The following is a 22,440-nucleotide window of genomic DNA, read 5'->3' as shown; positions in this document are numbered from 1 at the left end:
AAACATGCTACAAGATCCTCTCCACTCATTTTTATCGGCAAATAACAGCATCTCCACAAGCAATATGGAGAAACACTTCAGTTTCTCAGCCTTTTCTGAAATCATGCATCTCTGAGAAGCCATGAGCTCTAAGAACCTCACTGTGCCAAGATATATAGCCATGGTTGGTGAAACAGAGCAAGGTGATTACCTATTTCCTAAAGAGGGAAGCAAGCTGTCCTGATTATGGGTCCTACCTGATTTCAAAATCAATATTGGACTCATAGGCTTGATAGTGGTGCACTCCCAAATTTCCACACCGCAACCCCTGTTCTAGCAACCTTTTGGCTGGGGCAATTAGTCGAGGCATTGCCATAGTAATTTTCAGGAATGGAATGAGATGTTGCCCATGGTAGCCATACATACCTAAGGAGAAGAAAAACAGTCTTAAGACAGAGAATTCAGCTTCCCTGGGAGACTGTGGATCCCCTGACCTCAAAATCAGATCCTCTTCTCTCCACCCCCAACTTCAGCAGCTTCCATATCTGCGTCATCTTCCTTTCTCCCAACATGGCACATCCAGTTGTGATCAAAAGCCCTCCAAACAGTAAATTCATAAAAGTTGCTACTCCACAGGGAAGGGTGCTGGGGAAAACACATGCTCATGCATGCACAAATGTGTGCACAAAATTTTTGTGAAGTTTCCCTGTTTGGAAGCCATTCTTACTTGTTACAGGCGACCAGGAAAGTAGTCATTAAAAGCCTATTCTGAGGAGTGACAAAGCTGGAATAGACCTTGGTTTTGGCACTCTTAGAACTTTTGGACAGCTAATACATGTGCAACACAGTCTTAGCAATTCAACCCAACTAAACCTTATAACAGCATTAGTGAACTACAGTCAAAGCAGCAAGATAGCTTGAGCACTCAATGGCAATACCGTCTAGAGTGCCATAAGGGTAGGGTTGCTGTGATATTATGGCAAAGCCAGCACCCCAGATCTGGGCCCAATCCAACACCCTGCCAAGTCAGGAAACCTACACACACACTTCACATGAGCTCACTTTGCTTGTTGCAAAGCTCCACTGCAAGAACCACTTGGTTTAGACCATCCTTGTTGGATCTCATATCCCGGATGACAGCTGAATTCAGTTCCCTCTGAAAGTCAGCCAGGTGCTCTGCTTGGAACCCTGGAAGAAAGATTAGCAGGGAGAGGGAGCAGGAAAGGAATTAAATTGCCAGCTAGTTCCAGCAGCCTTTTCCCCACTCCCCAACTGTATCTGCACACTCACCGGCAGGTGCAGGCACATAGAAATAAGGGGCAAAACCATGGATGTGGCAGCAAATACTATTGCCAGCTAGAGTGACGCCAAACATACGCAACACAGGAACTGGACCCTGGGTGGATCCTGGAAATCCAGGGATGTGAGAACCTGCCTCAAACAGAAAAAAGAAGCTGCATCAGCCTTTGGACATCACTTATGATCAGTAATGAGAGGCAGTGTAGCATAATGGTTTAGGGTGTTGAATTGGAAGATTTCAATTCTGGTCCCCACTTGGCCATGAAGCTCACTGGGTGACTTTGAGCTAATCACAGACTCACAGCCTAATCTATAAAATGAAGAGGAGAAGTAGGAAGATTATTTAACTCACCTTGGGTTCTTTGCAGGACAAAAGGCAGGGCATAGATACAATAAATAAATAAAGTACAATATCTCTCTCACAAAAATAGCCACCACGCACACAAGCAACTTAGCTAGTGTAGTGGATAAAACTACAAATATGAGTTGAAGGGTTGTGTTAGTCCTGCTTCGCCAAAGCTAGAGCAGTAGACCAGCATACCTGGGAGGTGCCAGGCTGGGGACAGCTACTCTAACTTCTTACAGGACAAGTCTACAGCTTTTAATCCTTAATAACACCCCACTTTATTTTCTATACTTTCTTATTCTCCAAGCATGCAGGCTAGAAACTTGCTTTTTCTGCCCAAAATGAAAGTCAACATTGTTAAGGTTTTACATGAAGATTTTCCAAGACACCCTCCTACAAGCACCTTCTCAGCAATCAGAAAAATAGGACTACAACCTCTTTGGGGAATTCCAAACCCCATTCGTTCTCCCTGCCAAGCAAGGGCTAAGAACACTGTGGGGCTATTGTTGCTAGCAAAAGCCCCAGGAACTACAATAGCACCAGACTTCCCCTCTAGGAGTAGGGAGTTACTGTTTAGTCCAACAAAAGAAGTACTTAGTTCTGCAAACCCCATCCCAGGAAGAGGAAAAGAACCAGAGATTTCCAGCTCATCCATCCCACAACACCTTCAAGGCCTTTCCATCAGCATTTCAGCCAGCTTTCGTACTCACCCACATAATAATCCAGTTCCACTTGCTGGAAACAGAGGGACTCTTCTTTGGGGTCTATTTTGGCAGGCAGTGGCCTCTGCCACTTGGAATTCCTCACTGAAGGAAAGAGATTACCTGCAGGGAGAGTAGGGACCAAAATCTTAGCCAAGTAATCTCAGATCCCGCATAATTACATTTATTTATTTATTTATTTATTTATTTATTTTTAAATACGCCACCCCATTTCTGAGCAGTTTACAAATGCTTAAGACCAACAATGATTCAAATTTAAAATAAAAACTAGCATATTACATAAAACTAATCTGGGAAGGCCTCTTGGAAGAGAGATGTCTAATTCCCTCTTGAAGGTAGGAATCTTATTTATGTTGTAAGCCGTCCTGGGATGTTTGTTAAGGAAGGGGTAAAAAAATACTATAAATAAATAAACAAACAAATAAATCTGGGATCTCTGATGCATCTCTCCTAGCAAGCCATTCCATAGTTTAGGAGCAACCACTGAAAAAGTCCTCTGCATAGTTGACATTAATCTTGCAGAAGCAAACTACAGAAGATTATCCCCAGAGGACCTTAGTGGGCAAGGCAGAATATATGGGGAAGACATTCCTGAAAGTATTTTGGACTCAAGCCATGAAGGGCTTTAAAAGGTAATTACCAACACCTTGTACTATGTCTGGAAATGTATTGGCAGCCAGTGCAGAGACTTTAATGTCAGTGGTATATAGTCTCTCCATGACGTCCCAGAGACCAACCTGGTTGCCGTATTTTGTGCTAGTTGTAGTTTCTGGAGTAGGCACAAGGTTGGCCCTATATAGAGTGTATTGCAGAAAATGAGCTTCAAAGTTACCAGCACATGCACTACTGTTTTCCGGTCATTCTCCTCCAGTAAGGGATGCAGTTGGCAAATGAGCCAAAGCTGATAACAGACACTCTTGACCACAGCTTCTTTCTGTGCTGGCCTCTGAAGAGCTGGGTCAAGCAGAGCCCCCAAACTGAGAACACGGTCTTTCAGGAGTGTGACCCCATCTAGAACTGGTTGACACACCTCTAATCCTGGATTTGAACCCCAGACATCCATTTTGTCTGTACTCAACTTTGATTTGTTTTTCTTCATCCACCCCATTACCAGTTTCGGACAGTCATTCAGAGGAGAGATGCCGTCTCTAAAAGCAGCAGCTAATGGTGGTAAGGAGAAATAGAGCTGGGCGTCATCAACATATTGCTAACATCCAGAGCCACTCCTCTGGATATCTCCCAGGGGCATCATGTAGATGTTAAACAGCATTGGAGACAAAAATGGAGCTCTGTGGGCCTCCTTCTTGGAGGAATGACAGTCCCCAAGCATCATCACCATCTGGAAGCAACCTAAAAGGTAGTATTGGAACAACTGCAGGGCAATGCGCCCAATTCCCAACTGCCTCAGACAACCCAGAAGCATACTATGGCTGATACTATCAAAGGCCACTGAGAGATCCAACAAAACTGACAGGGACACCCTGTCAATCTGAGTCACAGATCATCCACTAGAGTGACCAAAGGCATCCATATCCTATTATACAGCCAGTTTGAAATGAGTCCAAAAAGTCAGTATCACTCAGGACTGCCTGGAGTTGGAGGGATACCACCTTCTCTTACAAAGAAATTGCACCTTTGAGGCTGATAGTTGTTAAGGTGCAGGGGTTCCAAATAAGGGTTCCTGAGAAGCGGGCATACAATAGCCTCCTTCAGGCAGGCAGGAAGACTATCCTCTATAAAACATAATAGCTCCCCTCAATGCCTCCACCCTGTGGACTAGCAGCCAAGATGGACAAAGATTGAGATGGCAGATGGTTTTTCTTACCAGTCCAAGCAGTCTGGCAGGATTTACACACTGAAACTGATCCAAGTTAACCCCATTCACAGTGTTGCTGGATACTTCTGTGTCAATCTCCACCCTCAAAATCTTATCAAGCTCAGCTCTTATCCAAGAAATTTTATCTGCTAAATGGTTGTTGAAACCATCACAGTGAGCAATTGATGGAACAAAAGATAAGGAAGGCATTGGGGCTTGGGACAAGTCCCTTAGCACCCTAAACAGGTCTGCTGGACATGAATTTGCAGATGTGATACAAGCAGAGAAGAAATTCTCTTTCCCTGCTTGTATTGCCACCCATATAATATCTTTTGTCAGAGACAGTCTAGATTTCTGTCATCAGCACTGCAAATGTCATCCTCCCCACTTCATACTGTGGAGTTCCTCTATTTATCAAGGAGCAATTTTGGAAGCAGGACAGAGGTGATGCACAGGAGCAATCATGTCTAAGATCCTAGTCAGCTTGTGATTCCATTTTATGAGCAGGGACTTGGCAGGACTACTGACGGAAATGGTCAAAGAACCCCCTAGGGCTGACTGGAAGCCTATTGGATCCAGTAGTCTTCTGGAGCAGATCATTCTAATAGGTCCATCATCTGTGCAGGGGCAAAAAGAAAGGGCTGAGATCTTAGCCTTGACCATGTAATGATTAGACCAAAGCAAGACTGAGAATATAGAAACCTGTTTTCAAAGCCAACTGTTCAGAACTGAATATAGCATTGAGCTATAACTAAAGATTAAAGATCTTGACTCCAACCCCCTAGGTCCAACATACTTGCTGAGAAATAGCAGGAAGAAGACAGAGGTGGCATCAGAAAGAGAGACAAAACGTCAAGCCAGTACTGGAAGTGTATTATGATAGATGATGTGCCCAATATATTTCACTGTTACACAGGAACACAATGGAAATTGATATAATAAAACCCACCATAAATATTGAACATGTATTCTGAAGAAATGGACATAGATTTTGTTAAAAATCATGTATTTCACTTGTATGCTACACAAACAAATATATGAAACATGGGTAAGCAACATGTGGCACTCCAGGTGCTTTCACCTACAGCTCCCATCACTGACTAGGGCTGATAAGTTGAAGGCCAAAATATCTGGAGAGCTACAAGTTGCCCACTCCTCATATAAAAAGTCTCAAAAAATAAGAATGTTTTGGGCAATGTGTACCAAACACTGTCTTACTCCACTCCTGAGTCCCCCCGCCATGTTACCCTCCTACAGAGTCCCTTTCCTATTTGGTGCCTCTCTCACTCACTAAATGGGATAGCATCGTGCGATAGCTGCGCTTCTTTCATCTCCAGTGCCTCAGCCTCCACTTCATCCAGGTAAGCCAGCTCCTCTTCAAACTGTGAAGGGCCATCATCCTCCCAGTCCCCTCCTCGTGACCTTTTCCGTTGAGACAAAGTAGGTTCCCCCATGTCGGAGCCTCCCACCGAAGCCTTCCGCTTGTTTTCCATCTTGACATTCCTAGGAGAACAAAGAATGTCGCATGTCAATTACCAACCCCATCTCTCTCATCTAAGTCAAGTTCTTCCCCAAAAGCCTCCACAGTTCCTGGTCCTGTTCTCAGAGGAGAATCCGGAGACACATCAACCCAAACCACCAGCATCCCAAAGCCCCCTTTGCTGCAGCTGCTATCCACATCGTTTGTTCCTAGCAAGTCCAATGTTAGCGCCATAGAATCAGTAGCTCCACTAGTTCTGTTATTAAAATCCATTAATTTTCCCTCCTGCCTGCCATGGTAAGAAAAACAGCTTAAAGAGAGTAATTTTGAGCAAGCAAACAGGAGCAACAGAAAGGATTAAGCAGTCCTCAGAAATGGCAGCCTTGGTCGGGTGTTTCAAATATACACACATATACACACGAAGACAAATGACTGGTAAACTCTCCATAGCTCTACTATATACATTTGTCTTAATCATCTTTAAGGAGCCGTATCAAAGTGGCCATGCTGAATCAGACCAACTGCCTATCAAGGTCAGCATCTTCATTCACCTGTGATTTACCCTGGGCAAATTTACAAGCTGAGCTGACACAAAATCACAACCCCAACCTGCTGTCTTCTAGATATTTTAGAGTACAACTCCCATAATCTCTGACACTGGCCATGTTAGCTGAGGTTGATGAAACTTCTAGAAGTTTTAGTTTAGGCTGCCGTATGGTCTATGAACTTCCAAGTCAGGCCATGGGGATTGTCTTTTTGGTTATCACAAGAAGTGGCCACCATTGGTTCCATAGTTTTATTTCATTTAAGGTGCATGTTTAGAAAGAAATGAAAAGCCTTACAGCTTACAGCATGGTTGGTTGGGAGTTTTAGAGTTAAGAGTTTCATCTAAACACACATAGACTTGAGCTATTAATAGCTCACTTAGACTATGCTGGATCAATACTGACTTGATAAAGAATGATAAATCTTAAACAGATACACCCAAGTGAACAGCACCATCAAACAACCCCTTCCACAGGAGGCCTCAGGAACAATAAGGCCTCTGTTCCTGCAACTTTGCCTATAAAACTGCTGAAGTTCCAATCACAACCCACCACCTCATTGGCCCTTACCTATCCAGCCCCACAATAAAACCCACTCTCCTCTACCTGAATTTAATGCAGTAAACTGGGCAGTAGTCTAACGCATCTCGAGGGCACCAAGCTGTAAAAGGCTGTAATGAGCAGTTCTCCAAAGGGACTCTGCTGACCCCTAATCCCTGAAAAGCCAACAGCCCCTGCTGTCCATGGGCACTTACTCTGTTAACAGTGTGGGGACCTTGATCTATGTATCCCCCTGATCCCACTGCATTATGTGGCATTTTATCTACTTGGGCTTCATCTCTTCCTGCCCTCCTCCCCCCCCCCCCCCCCCCCCCCCGACTCCCTGCTTGACTCTTTCTGCCTTAAGTTTTTCACTGAAATCAAATATCCACACATCGTGTTTTACAAGGAGGGATGCCATTAGAAGCCGGGGTTCTTTCAGACCCGCATACAGACCTTACAATATATGTAAATTAGCATGTGCAAATTTGTATACATTTTCTGTACTGGGAGCCTTCGTACGGGGTCCTTCGGTACTCAGCACACCCCTGCTACTGACCCCTCTCCAGGAACCCCCCCCCATCTCCTCAACTTGAGAGCCCTTCACATACCCCATGTGCCTCTTAACTGTTCCCGACATGCAATACCCCCAGAGCCCCCCGAATTCTCACCCATTCCCCCCACCAAGTGCACCACTTGACCTGTCCCCTCCCCATTCCGCACATGTACAAGCACCCCCAACTTCAAGGTATTCCCCACCCCCAGTGAATTCCATCCCCGCAACACGTCTCACCTCACCCCCTCGCTTCCCTGACTACTCTCCCGCCAACACGCTTAGGGGGAGGAGTCTCGTTCTCCAGTGCCTTGTCACCATGCCAACCGTCTCCCCATTGGTCACCGCTATCCAGGAAGCGGCGAGGAACCAAACATTTTCCCTTCCGTTAACCGTGAGCCACAACACGCACGCGTATCCCGTCCCTCTGGCGAGCCGCTGGCGCCATCCTTAAAGTGTCAAAGAAGCCGCCGTCCAAATGCGCATGCGTAGGAGTTCTCCGGTCTCGCTGGAAAGCAGGACGTAGTGGCGCTTCCAGGCTCGGGTGTAAATATGTTTATGAAGATCCATGTCATTAAGTTGTCAAAAAGTTTTCTAATCAACAGAACAAGCACAACCCTCCACACACACACACACACACACACTCGCCGAGGTAAAGGTACAATTTCCTAGCCAGCCAAAAAGGTGCAGCTGCTTCTCTGAGTTTAGGAAATGACCTCAAAAAGGGGATAAAGGGGACGTTTGAGGGGCAGGGAGGGGAGAAGTCTGCAGTTATTAAGATACAATGTATCCTGAGAGCTCCCCTCCCCCCAAAAAAAATCACAGGTAGGTGATCAAAAATGTCACTCTAGAGAAGTTGAGGAACAGCAAACTTGGAGAGGTGAAGCTTGTCTCCAGCACTCTTTCTGCTCTGCACGGGATGCTTGTAAACAGAGACTTACAAGTCTCTGCCGGTGCAATTGGTAAGACTGTGTTATGAAGTAACTCGTTAAAAAAGGGAATAAGTACAGAGTGCACACAAAGTCAAACAAAGACTAGATCAAGCCATCTACAACTCCCATTATCGCTCACCATTGGCTATGCTGCTTCCTGACTGTTGCCACATCTTGGACAAGCAAAATCTATTTACGAGTGCTATACTTTGCAAGAGGCACTTTACTTTGTCTTTCCTGAGTTGACCACCCCATCCACTGATATCATGGAACTGCCCCTGAATTCTGAGTCTTACGAGAAAGGGAAGCAAATGTTTTGATGCCGTGCATCATTTTATAAACTTCTATCTTGTCCCTCCTTAGTTGTCCTAAGCTCAGCAGCCCCCAAATTTATTTATTATTTATTTATGTATCAAAAGCTTTTGTATGCCATCCTATTACACAAAATCTCGGGACGGCTTACAATATTTAAAAGAACAATTAAAAGAACAATCTCTAATAGATAATAGAAACAGAACAAAACAATAAATCACGAAGCAAACAGAGTGACTGAAGGATGAAAGTTGATAAATTTTAAAATATTGTTTAAGTAAAAAGGTTTTGTAACCTTTACTTATAGAGGAAGGTGTTCCAATCCCCTGATAACATTGGTTAACTTTTCTAGAACATCCCCTACCCCACACTTTCCACCTCCTTTTTTCCTTGTGTGCCCTGTCATCTAAGATTATGAGTAAACCTGTGGACAGAGTCTCTCTTGTTTTACCCACTGTATGTAAGCTATTTTGATAGCTTCTTCACTTGAAGAGCAAGTTACAAGTATCAATAAATATATTTTAGCACCATGGTATCTGCTTTATTTTCAAACTACATTCAAAGCCAGCATCAGTGGACTATTACCACTGAAAAGTGATCATAGTATCACATCATTGCCTGTTCATCTACTCCCTACAAGAAAGCAAGCAGTGAGAAGAGCTAGAAGAAAACAATGAACTCCAGCCTTTTGTATCTGTCACACACACACACACACACACACACACACACACACCATCTCTGTCTCACTTTCTCTGGGAAATGGCCTAAGGACAGGCAACCTGGTGCCTACCCCCAGAGCATGTTTTGGATAACAGTTCCCAATTTCCCTGATCAGTGGGCATGCTGACTGTGGTTCACGGGAGTTCTCGTCCAGAATGCAGGGGACACCAGGTTGCCTACCGCAAACATGGATGGCAACTCTGCATAGAGAAAGATACAGACTAGCTTGCCAAGCAGCGGGCAGGGCTGGGGGGGCACAGCCGTCCTAGCCCACTGCATGGATTTGGCCTGTGGGGCTTTGTTGATGTGCATGGATTTCTGTAAAGCTTGCCGCAGTGCGGTGCAATAGGTTTATTTCCCATGTAAACCCCCAGATTGTGAAAAAGCTTCTCTTCTGTTTGCCATGTCAAGCAAAAATACTTCCCCTTTCCCCCTTTTTCCTCTCAGCGCAGTGACGTAAAAACCACAGAGCTTAAAATGAGAGGTGGTGCCTAACGGGTAACTGAATTAGATTGTATGCTGGTAAGGTTTGGAAGTAATTTTCCCTTTCTTGTGAATTAATAGTCAATATAGTAATTGGTTAATGGGTTTTGGCTTGAGAGATTAGAGTACAAAGCCCTATTCAGACACCCTGAAATATACAGAGTAACACTGGACTAGTAGTCACTCTAACCAACCTCACAGGGTTGTTGTCAGGATCAATGTTGGGTCCTGATTCCTGAGACCTGCAGATTCCTCATCACCTTTGCAACCAGCTGCTGTTGCTCCTCATCCTTTCCTTCCTAATTGATGCTGCTTGCTTGCTTGCTTGCCAGCCAAACAGAACCAGTGAACAAGTGTGTGAGCAAGGGAGCTGCAATGGCAAAGAAGAGGAGCAAACCTGGGACTGCAGGCTTCTTGCCATTGGGCCCCTGCTGGTGTGTGGGCCTTCAGCAGACGCTCGACCGTGCCTACACTTCACAGCAGCCCTGGTCAGGTCAAAGTGGAGTAAACATTACCCTTGTATACACCCAGAACTCTTCAGAAGAAGGACAATAATAAGGCAGAATTCTACAATTCTGGAATTGAAGGATACACATTCAGATCCCCAGTCACTTGCAAAGTTTGCTGTGTGGCTAGTCTTACCTGCCTTTCAGGGTTGTTGTGAATTTAACCCAGCTACAGTTCTGCTTATACTTTCTTGGGAATAAATCCTGAGTACTTGCCTTTGGGTATATACTTATCCTATAGGATCAGGCTGTAAATCATCCACTTTTAACAGAAAGGGTGAGATAGACTAGGAAACAAATAAATTCAAGCTGCACTTTTGTATGCATATAGCTGTGAGAAAACCCGACTGAATTCATTGCAGCTTACTTCTCAGTAGACACGCATAGGATAGCACTTTTCATAGGATATCCAACTTTTCAAAAGAGGTCTAATTTTTATCAGAAGGGCTGTGATAATGTTGGGCAGCTTCGTTTAGCTGCAAATTATTAAGGCCTTTGTTCCCTGCGTACTTAATTTATGGGATCACCTGTCACCAGATAATAGAGATCAGTACCAGCTCAGATGGCCTTAAACAGAGTGAGATAAATCCACAGAGGTTTTGGTCTATCAAGAGCTATTAACTATGATAACAATACGGAACTTCCAGGTTCAGAGGCTCTTTGTCTCAGAATACAAGATGTTGGGAAGCAGCAGCTTAGAGAGAGGTTTACTTACTCTAGTCCGCTTTACTATCCTCCTGTCCTGTTCGTGGGTTATCAGACTGGTCTCTCTGGGAAACAAGTCACTGGACTTAATAGACCTTTGCTCTGATCCAGCAGGACTTACTAATAGGGGACAGTGGTTGTTACAATTTTGTGATGAAGCCCAGGACATATTTCTGAACGTGCCCATGCATCTAAAAAGCTGCCCATCCCTAGCCAAATGATAGCACTATTGCTACAGTAAAGCAATGTGATCAGGTTTCATCTCAAAGTGTCTTTAGGTCATATTTACACAGCTATTCTGGTTTCAAGACAATTAGCTGTCTGAGAATAGGATTCAAAACAGATGCACCCTGGCCCTTTCATAGATCTACCAAGGAGGACTGGGTCAAAATATTTTGCTGCCTGAGGTGGAAGGAGAAGATGGTGCCTTCCTTTATTCCACTAACAAAAACCTGCTACAGCATATGAATGGTATATGGACCTAACTTCAGCATTGCCGTTGGAGCAGATAATATCAGCTAGACAGAACCTGAACTGAGGGGAGGCTATTATTGGTTATCATCATCATCAACAACAACAACATCTTTATCCAACTTTTCAGGCAAGGAGGATCTCTCAAGGTGGTTCAATGAAGCACAATCTTTTCTCTCAGGCCAAACCACACTTATCACATAATCCACCCTTTAACTTATTTTTTCAAAACAACAGCTTAAGCTAGTCACTTTATTTAGAAGAAAAAGCAGCTGCAGAGAGGAGCTATTTTTTTGTCCTGAAGGTGCTGTTTGTAATGAGAAGCACAAAGTACATTTTGGCTCAGGTCCAACAGTTTTCTCCACTCCAAAACGGGGGAAAAATACAAGAAAACAGTGGTGAGTGTGAAGACTATATGGTGTTACTTGGCCCTTAAAATACAAATGACACACAAGACAGGGATGGAGGGAAAAGGTAGAGGAGGATCAGTTTGAAAATGGCAGAGCAAAGCAACAACCTCATTTGAAATACTGCGTTCAGGGCTGGTGCTTGCACTGCCAAAAAGGATATTGTATCGTATTAGCCACATGGCTCTCTGAGCAGGTTACAAATAATATATAGTTCACAACCAGAAGTTGAACTGACAACCACCAATATGGGTGGTTTTAAGAGGGCATTTGACATGGAAGGTAAAGCTATCAGTGACTGCCTGTTGTCATAGCTATATACCATTTCCAGTATGAGAAGCACTATAGCTAGTGTATCCCACTTGCTGTGGAAGATGAGCGGAAGGATGCTGTTGCACTCACAGTAAGCAGAGCAGTGCTCTCATCAGGGCAGTTTCCGTAACACATCACAAAGAGTTCAAAAATTCAAGGAACTGTGTGATCCAGATCAACATACCCATCTTAGCACCTTTACCTCTGTCAGGAACAGGTCTTTTCCAAGCCAATGAATTGTCCATTCAAGACCAAGCCACCACAAAATACTTTGCATGCAACAGGTGACAATATATTGTTGCTAAAGTTAACTGCCTTATGCAGCTACTAAGAGTTGCCCCTAAGGGGGAACAGATAATTCTGATGGGGGTGGCAGATGACACCACCTTTCCTGCTAATAAATACAGTGCAGTTGATGCATCTATCTGAGCTTTGGCTCCTCTATAGCCCTATGTTACTCGAACAAAGCCCAAATCCTTCCCACAGGCAGCTGCTTGGCCACTGTGTGAGCAGAAGGTCAGACTAGATTTGCTTTTGATCCAGCAAAAGCAGGGCTTTTCTTAGGTTTTTCTGAGGTAAGGTGCATTTAATACTTATTAGATAAATAAATAATTATTTATTTATAATTATAGTATTAAATTATTTATTTAATACTATTAGAGTGAGGCTGCTGCCTCGGATAGCAGCTGCTGGGGGTTGGAGGGCAGAGCTACATGGCCCATGTGGCATGCACTGTATCCTAAGCTAGCTGACTGGCTGCTTCCTGGAGCCTGCTGTGCTATCAGCCATGTCAAAATAAGTTTTAGCTGCAAACTTGTACACATGAAATGGTGGGCTGCACACACCAGTCTTGCACTGTGCTGATGCTTCTTTCCTGCTGGTGTTTGTGCTTGGGTAGGTGTAGGTACGACTAGCCAATGTCACTTTTATCTCAAACCCAGGGAGGCAGGATCTCATATTAAATCCCACTCCAACCCAGAGTTCCAGTCTTAAGTGTGCTTAAGGCAAGGACAAGCATCCTGGCACCCTCTAAATGTTTTGGACTACAACCCCCATCACTCCCAATCATGTTTCTTCCTGTCTGGGGATGATGGGAGTTGCAGTCCAAAATATGTTGAAGGTGTTGAAATGCCTACTCCTGACTTTAAGGTGTCAGGAATGTAAGAAGACTGCACAATCCATTACATACACTTGGTCGTCAGGGAGTTTGTTGCTGAATATTGGTTAATCGAGAGTGCGCTATGTTCTGTCATGCGAAACAAAGCCCTTAGAATAAAAGCAGAATTGGCGATACAGAATGTACAAAAGAATGGTTTGTTGTTGTAGAAGGCAAGGATTAAAGTATGGGCATAGACCAGAAAGTCCCTCCAACTTATGTTTCCCAACAACCCCTTCCCTGCATTTGGCATTTTGCCTATTGGCCACCTACGAGCTCCTTATCTCACTTGACCTGTCATCAGACCAAGTCACTGCTAATCCTTTGTAGTGTTTTTATAGCTCAAATGCCTTTGTTCTTCATCAAACTTACCTTATCAAATGATCATAGCTATAACATTATGCTTTTCTTACTGCTCAACGAATCTCTCCCAACCCTCTGCCGAGCAGCTAAAACCAGTCTGGTGATCGTGTTTTTAGGCTGATTCTGATGACTAGGCACCATACTGGATGAGTCTGAGTTTTGGTATGCTTCCAGAGAAGAGTTTCATTGTGCCATTGCCCTGTCTCAAAAAGAGAATTTTATGGCGGGGTCTGGATGATGTTGCCACCTAGTTCTTCCTGCTCTTTCCCACTGCTTTCTGTATATTCTTATATTCTTTATAATCCTGTTAAAGAAGAAGGTACAGAAGCTGCACAATGCCTTTTGCTTGGAAGTGATAGGAACCCTCTGTGTGGAAGCATCCCAGGACATTGTAGAAATCAGCTCTTCTCATATGGGCCCATCTGAGAATTTGTTTCAGCCTCTGACAAATATTTGGTTGGTTGGGATAATGGAAAAGTGTATCCATACTATGGAATACTCTCCCCTGAGTGGCTTGACTGATTCTCTCATTGCCCAGTTTTAACTGTATACTTTGGGTGGTTGGATTGCATTTTGTTTAGGACTTATTCCAGATTAAGGCTTTCTTTCCCATTTAGAGTGCAATCCATGTTTAGAAAAATGTAAGGTCTTTTTTCTAATGAAGCATAGGATTGCACTCTAACAGTGTTGTATAAATCAGCACAGCAAAGCTAATTACGTTATCAGTAATTATTGCTGTGTGTGGTTACTGTGCTTATCTAGTATATATTTGCATTTTGCATTAAAATATTCCTTATATCTTTCATTGCTTTTTAGTCCTACTATTTACAGTTGTTTTCTATAAATGTGTGTGATATATGCATATGCCAACTGATGAATAACCACACTTGTCAAGTGTTGGGCATTTAGCCAGTTAAAGAAAATCAGACAACAGTCCAGTTGTATCTTAATCAAATATTGTTGAAAATTTGTAATTATTAATTTTATTAGAAAAACAAAAACATACTTCAGTTATTAACTGGTTTGGTACTTAACACAAATTAGCTGAAAGTTATTGTGAAAATGAAATTAAAATAATTTTATGTATATAGAAATGCAAGGAAAATATTTACATTTTACTCAATGAACAACAAAAAACTATCAGAAGAGAATTCTCAATGGTTATGTGACTATTATATTATATCATTGGGTGGAAGTATGGTCCTATTTCATTGTTAAAGAGTCGTTTTCTAGAAATTAACATATAAATCTGCTTGATTCCTATAAAATATTTTGTAAACATTTCAGTTAGGTCAATAAAGCTATTTCCCATATTTTCTTAAATCAGTCTGAAATGTGTGGCATGTTTGCTTTTATTTTCCAATCTGGGGCTCTGTGTCATTTCCTGCAGCTACCAACAGATCGGACATTTCCTGTAGATCTTCTGTTTCTATTTCCTCTTTTAGATAACTCAGTATGACCACATCTAGACCTCATTCCCTGCAGAGCCGTAAGTCTAGCAGTAAAATCTAATGCCTCAAGGAGCTGTGTGATACACAGAAAACTGCCTTTGGATCAACTAGGTAAGAATTGTCTTTTGCAGACTGCAGTTAGATGCAGTGCAATTCTATACATGTCTACTCAGAAGTAAGTCCCAATGGGGCTTAAACCCAGCTAAGTATGTACAGGATTGCAATCTGAGTCATATTTAGAGTAAACCATTGGAATTACCTGGACTGATATTGATCATGAAAAACTTAAGTCCCATTAGTTTTAATAACTTCTCTCTGGCTAGGTCTGGATCCAGTCCACATGTCCTACTTTACAAAGAGCAGTTCTCTACTTGAAGGAATGCCAGAAGACAGTTCTCTGTCTGAAGGCAGCCTTTGTGTGAAGGCCCTGTCTAGTTCAAGCTAAAACACCATCAGAAGGTAAATCTCTTGGGGACCCTAAAATTGTCCATCACCTGGATAGCAGATTGAATGAACCTATTGGTCATATGGTTTTCTCCGCTATGGTGAGATCTAGTGCATTTCTATTTAAATTAAAGTCATTAATTCTAAATCAATGCACCTTTACATATACTTCTATAAGTTAGCATATGCATAACTTAGCATATAGTTCTGTAAATTAGAATATGACAATTCAATGCAAATCTATGGCATCTTTTGCCCTCTATTCTGGTGACACATCAGTGGTCATCTTGCTGATGGGCCATGACTCTCCATGGTTCCTGGCAGGCCTTTTCCATACGGAGAGCTTCTGTCTCTTGCATTCCACTTCCAATGCCATTGGGGGAAGGCTTCACACAAAACTTTAACCCACACTGTGGTAGGGGAGCCCTAGGAGCTCCAAGGTTTCCTTGTTTTCTTCTGGAATCAAGAACTGCTGGCTGACAGCTTCTCCAAAGCAGAGGCCCCAAGATGCCGCCTGATCTTGGGAACGGCTGTCCCACGGCACTGCTTCATCCCGGGCTCTTTCAGGAGCTTGGCAGTGCAGGGCAGCATGGAGACCCTGCAGTACTGAGGACAAGCACTTCCTTGCTGCTGGAAGGGTTACCCTTCCCCACATTACACTGAATGGTGGCAGCAGTGGTGGTGCGAATGGAGAGGTGATTGCTAACAGCAGCTTTTAAGGAGATTTTGAAAGCTGGAGATGGGGGCCTTGGCTGTGTGCTGCCGTTGCAAGCCCCAGCAGGGATCGGGGAAGCCTCTAATAGCTGCCCCCAAGTACCACTTGGATATTTGGGGGGTTGCTGTCAATGGTAGCCCACCCAGCAATGATTTGGCAAGAGCAGCAAGGGTTTCTTGCCACTCTCACCAAGCAGTTCACTTGCAGTAGGGTTCAAAACCACAGGGGGTCATGTTTCAGATCACCTGCTTGACCTGATTACCATCATGGGTCAAACAGACTCTGCTACAAACTGTAGTTTGTCAGGGTAGCTAAAGAGAAGCCACGCTGGCAAACCCATCCTAGGTTCACACAACACGACAACCCAACATGGCTTATAAGGCATGAGATTGGTGGGTCTTGTGAACCCAACCTCTGTGTTACCACTCCTGGTGGCGGTGCATTTTCACAGCACGCTCACAGAGGTTTGGATTACACATTAACCCACATTGTGGCACAAACCATGCAGTATGGTTGAAAGGTCTGTGGTCTCATCAGAGTTCCTGACTTTGCCCACTCTTAGTTGGAAGGACTCTTGAGGTCTTCAGTCCTGGCCTTCTGACTGTAATGTGATCTGACTCCCTGCCTTTAGTTCAGAGATTTCAACAGGGCAGTTGACTTGACACTGACTCCATTCAAGGCCATAAAGTCAAGTAAAATGAAATAATAGCCATAACGGCTTGGAAAGTCCCTGGCTGAGGAATTTGAGTAAGGGAAGAGGGAAGGATATGGGGGATCCCCCACTTTCTTTGATTCTCAGAAAGTGAACAGGAGAAGGTGCTTAGGAAAGGGAGAGAGGCTTCAGGCACAGGCTTAAAGCTCAGTTCGGGCCATTGCCCCAAAACAACATAAAAGTGGGTGGGGATGTGTGTTGATCTATTCACATCATAGAATCAATGCAATGGAATGAAAAGGAACCCATGTGATCCTAAAGATGCATCTCTTCCAACTGTCTGTGAGAGCAGAGTGAAATACATAATGAAACTAACTCAGGAAAAGCCTGGTTGTACATCAGCGTTTGTCAATCTGGTATCCTCCACCTGCTGAACTACAACTTCCCTGAACTCACAGTGAACACAGCTATGCTGGCCTGAGATAACAGGAGTTCCAGTCATCTGGAGGCACCAAATTGGGAAAGGCTTGTCTCGTCCTAGTCCTGCGGAAAGCTGTATTTAAATAATGTAAAAATGGTGGATAAAGCAATTTTGCTCTTTTCTCTTCACTTCCTATATTAGGATGAAGTCACCTGAGAAGGACATTATCTTTAGTATAACAATATTGTTTCATAGTAGAAGGCTGTTACTAAATAGGACTTAAGTTAGTCATAACTATCCAAGTTCAATTTTTTTTCAGCCTACTCTCAATAGGGCTGAATTTGGATTGAATCCCAGGTATTTCTCTTTTAGGCCTCAGTAAAAGATGACTAAAGATCATAATTCACGGTGATGAAAATCAAAGGTCCCAGGTGGGAACAATGGCTTTGTAGCTGGGAACAAAGAGAATACATGCAGGTAGTTTACAGAGAGAGACAGGTGAGCTCAGGGCGAGCCCTGTGACAAAGGTGTGGGCTTTCCCGAATGCATCCTCTGTAGCCTTCTTCCTGGTTGAGCAAATCCCTTTTTCCCCAGCTCACCAATCCCTCTCCAACTTGTCTAGCGGTCCAAGACCCAGGTCTTCCTCTTCCTTTGTCTTTCCACAAATTATGTGTATGTGTGCTGTGCTCACCCACCTTTCCTGCTTAGTAACCAACTGGTTTCTGTTTCTCCTTGTTATGATCTCCTTACAGAGGCATGATCTCTGTAACCAGGGTTGGTCACTCCACCCCCCCCCCCACCTCTGAGAGCCACATAGCTTCACTGGTAATCTGTTGGGGAACTACATGGCAGGGAGGTTGCCAGGTACTTTTTTAAAAATGCCAATTTTCCCATTGGCACAAATGGAAGTTTCCCCTCTTACATTTAATTGCCACATGGGAGATTGGGGGAGGCAGGGTGCACCATTAGAGAAGAGCATACCTTCCTGTCCCTCACTGTGATCAGTGAAAACTTCAGCTCACTCCGTGCCCTGGGCCAATTACACTCATGGCACAATCCTATGCATATCAAGTCAGAAAAAAATATCTTAAATGCTGGCTGGAGAATGCTGAGAATTGGAGGACTTTTTTTCGGTCTAAATATGCATAGGATTCTACCCTTAGTCCCAATTCAAATTGGAAAAAATGAAAAGGTTTTTCTTGGTGAACTTAATTGCTATGCAGGGGATTGTGGGGGTGTTAATTGTTCCTTGCCCAGTTGTAATTCCCCCTTGAAAACTGGTACCTAAGAGGAAACTGAATTGAGAAAACATTAGGTTCAATAGCAAATAGATCCACACCCTGAGGAAATATATTATGGCTAGGCACCCAGGAATATCAGTGCCCCTGTGTCCTGCCAGCAAGCTGATCATTCATCATTCTTGGGATGTATGAGCTGTAAAAACCACTTGGTGTGCATTTTGTGGATTTTAGGTTACTTTTGCTTGGGTAGATTGATAGATTCAGAATTTGTGTAGGTGCATTTGTGCATGTTCGCAAAAATTTACATCATGTGCCTTCACACATTGGGGGATTTGCATACTGTTGGTAATTTTTTTAGTTTGCATAATTTCAACATTTGCATGAAAACAGGTTAAAAAACTGTTGCGTAAGCCCCACAGATTCCACATGACCTGAGAAAGTTAGTCTACTGCAGAATCTGCTGGACAGACTCTACAAAATCTGGGCATGTGAGTCCATTGCAGATTTTTCAGACACCCTTAGATCATGAATGCTAGAGGTATGAATGGATTTATGCAGTGGGCTTTTGAAATTTGGTCAAGGGTTGCAGGATACCTACCTTTCCTCTTTATTTAGGCAGCCTCTGCTCTCTGGGCCTTCTGGTGTGGAAGGCAAAGTTCCTCTCCCTGCATGAGGAGAGAGACTTTAGGCTTGCCAGAATGACTTTTTTCGCTGGAATGCCATGGTTGACAGAGCAGAACCAGGTGCAGAACAGGAACTTGGGGAAGCTGCCATAGGACTGACATGAAGAGCTTCTGAGCACATACGCAGCCCAGGAATCCACTTCCATCACCAGGGCCAACGTTTCCACACAAAACAAAAAACAAAATGACTCCAAGGTGACTTTCCTTAGGGTCTCCTTAGTATGCCTGCCAAGTTTTCAGGTGTCTCAATTTCATTCTTGGTGCTAGGAGATTGACAGATCACCAGGCACATAACCTCACAACAATATAACTACTGAGCAAAGATAATTGCTGTGTATTTCTGTGCATATTATACATACATCTGAACTTTGACGAAAATGTCACAATCTGCATGTCCTGCACTTCATTTTGCTCCCATTCATTACTCCCCCTCCCACCCAAGTCCAGGTCTTTGTATAATCTTTTTAATCATTTCTGTTTTTACCTTCTGAGGATAACACTTCTGATGACGTGAGGCCTAGTCTACAAATGCTTATGCCACAATAAATCTGTTAGCCCTGGAGATGCTAGATAATTAATGTAGCCAATCTGTTGTTATCAGCCATGCATGGTTGCTTTGCTTACTTCAAGTTTAATATAGAATAGCCAGGGTAAAACAAATTATTGCCATTTGGCCCGAGTGTCCTGCTCTCCTTACTTGTGTGTAGCTATATGTCTCCGGCTAACGATGCAGAAATAGGTTATACATCCAGACCGAGGGTGCAATCCTATGACCTCCCAGTGCTCAAACTCCAGTGGCCAAGACCCCCCCACCCCACCGCCCCTTTTCAGCAGGCACAGAAAGAACCTTGCCAGCTGCCCCTCTGTGTGCAGAAATGAGTCTTGGAGTGGGGAGAAAAGGGCATGCCGGGGGGTTATGGGGCACCGGCAGCTGGGGCTGCCTCCCTATACCGGTTCCTATCAGTGGCCTCCTTCCCTCCCCCTTCCGTGCTTTCTCTGGACAACTGAGAGCAACCACCTAGATCAAATGCGTGGGAGGAGGTGCAGCAGTTGCAGGTGTTTGTGGCTGCTGGGCCTTGCTCTGGCCCTTGAATGCACCAGAGCCTTGGAGCTTGGAGGCTTGCGTGCCTCTAGGACAGGAGTGGTAGAACTGCTCCCCAAGTTTCTTATATTCAAGATTGCACTGAAAACAACGGGACACCGATTTGAATCCCAGTGACTTCAATGGTAAGTAAATGCAATTAACTGTTTCCTCAAAATACAGCTGCCAGGACTGGTAACGGGGACATAGCTTGGTGGTGTTCAAAGGGCGTCACAGGCTTTGGGTCTGTTTCTGAGCAAAATTCAAATCCTTGGTGCTTCAAAGCCCCATATGAGTTAGGATGCAGGTACCTGAAAGAAGGCCTGCTATCGTACCAAGCAAACCATGCTTTAAAGTCGTCTTCAACAGCTCTCCTCTATCTGAAGCAAGGCAGGTGGCAGTCAGAAGTGGCCTTCTCAGTGGTAGCACACCATTTGTGGAATTCTTTCTCCGGAGGCCTGCATGCCTCATTATCCCTTTGGCATCAGGCAAAGACATGGTAATCCACCCCTTTTTTGTTCATTTTGTGTTTGCAAACCACCCAGAAACCTCTGCCAAAGTGTACTATAGTCATTGATTTAATGTTGACCACCGCCAAATAAACCAAGTTCTCTGGGAGGTATACATTACAAACATAAACAATAAAATAATGAATAAAGCAGCAGATACCAAACTAAGATAAAACCAGCAGCAAAGAGTAAAAACACTAAAACACATGAAATAGTAATAAAAGTGCAATGATTGAAAAGCACTAAAAACCTAAAAAAGGAAACAACTCTAAATATTTAAATAATAAAGAAGCAAACACATTTCTTCATCAAAGGAGCTCCACAACCCAAAGAACAGCACACCTGTGTTTATATTTCTCTTTTATAAACTTCTTTTGAAATGTTGGGAATGATCAATCTGTCTGGCTGCCTTTTTGTTTCTATGCATGTTCAAACTCAAAAGTTACTATCATGACTCTTATTAAAGAGGTTATCTTGTAATGTTTGTTTTGCCCTATCTTAAGGTAATGTTTGTTCCCAAGATAAGAGCAAAGATTTGAATATTTGGGAGGGTAGGGAGAGGCAGCATGAGCTTTGTGTGCATGTTGTGGCTTTCGCAGCTTCCCCTTTGTTTCACCCTACCTTGAAGGTAACAAGTTTTAGTAGCAAGGTACATGATATTCATTTGGCTTACCACTCATCTCACCCTTGACCCCGCTACCAAAAGGGAATTCCTACAGTCTGTGGCTGCTCAAGTATCATGAGAATATTGACTTTTCTGATTTTACGTAGAAGTTGGCATTGGATACAAGTGTCAGCTCATTTTTAAAGAGCAGTAATTAAGGCTGTAGTCCTCATGGTTGGAGATCCATCTTCTAAGTGCAGAAGGCAATAATGGGCTGCAGATTCCAGTATTAATAGAGAAAACATCTTTGCCCTCTATGGTTGTTTTGTCTTTCATGGTCTACAGTCATTTTATTCCGTCTGCACCAAACTGCTGCCCTTCCCCAAAACAGTAAATTCATATTCTAAAAATAATAATATAAGAGCTGGTTCAAATTAAAACTTCCTGACTGAGGAATTCCATGCAAAATTGAATTGGTTTCTATTAAAGTATTTTGAGCTTAGGAGCTTGATTTCTCTCAGAATCACTCCCTGGCTAAAATTTTAGGGGTATTTCTTTTCCATTTACTTTGGCAACAGTTATACATTATGCCGTCCAAATAAAGGATTTGTAAATCGAATTTACTATCTGGTGGGGGAAAACCAGTGGCTTCATGCATGCAGACGCAATTCGTTTGGTTAGAAGTGGTGCTTAAGTGCCTCCTGGTGGCCAGCATTACAGACATGAGACGGAAATCCCCACTAGGCAGCCAAGGCTGGGATTCCCCCACCCATTGCCAGCTGAGAAGTTCCAGGACAGGAAAGGGTAATTCTGGGCTTGAGGCAGTTTTAAAAGAGGAAGAGCATCCAGACCATTTGTCTTCGAACAGGTACCCTCCAGATATGCTGGAATGCAGAAGCCATGGGGTTAACTGGAATTACAGTTCAAGACATCTGTAGGTTAGACTGGCAATTAAGCTCAAAGGCAGCTCCAATAAGAGATCAGCCCTGTAA

The 22,440-nt window shown here is 43.5% G+C and overlaps 1 protein-coding gene across 1 annotated transcript in view; it reads right to left on the bottom strand.

The window, feature by feature from the left end:
• POLD1 (DNA polymerase delta 1, catalytic subunit) overlaps positions 1 to 7,580 on the bottom strand; it is a 31,087-nt gene extending 23,507 nt beyond the window's left edge. The window contains exons 1-6 of the mRNA XM_044444742.1: positions 7,521 to 7,580; positions 5,454 to 5,665; positions 2,335 to 2,448; positions 1,270 to 1,410; positions 1,042 to 1,167; positions 237 to 405 (exon numbers count right to left, since the gene is read on the bottom strand). Of these exons, the coding sequence (XP_044300677.1) occupies positions 237 to 405; positions 1,042 to 1,167; positions 1,270 to 1,410; positions 2,335 to 2,448; positions 5,454 to 5,655 (752 nt within the window). The 5' untranslated portion in view covers positions 5,656 to 5,665; positions 7,521 to 7,580. The remainder of the gene's footprint in view (positions 1 to 236; positions 406 to 1,041; positions 1,168 to 1,269; positions 1,411 to 2,334; positions 2,449 to 5,453; positions 5,666 to 7,520) is intronic.
• Between the last annotated feature and the right edge of the window lie 14,860 nt (positions 7,581 to 22,440).

This window comes from Varanus komodoensis, unplaced genomic scaffold, assembly GCF_004798865.1.
Source record: "Varanus komodoensis strain SLA01 unplaced genomic scaffold, ASM479886v1 scaffold45, whole genome shotgun sequence".
Classification (NCBI taxonomy): Eukaryota; Metazoa; Chordata; class Lepidosauria; order Squamata; family Varanidae; genus Varanus; species Varanus komodoensis.
Note: the sequence above shows the minus strand (reverse complement) of the source record. Positions and strands in the feature narration are given on the sequence as shown.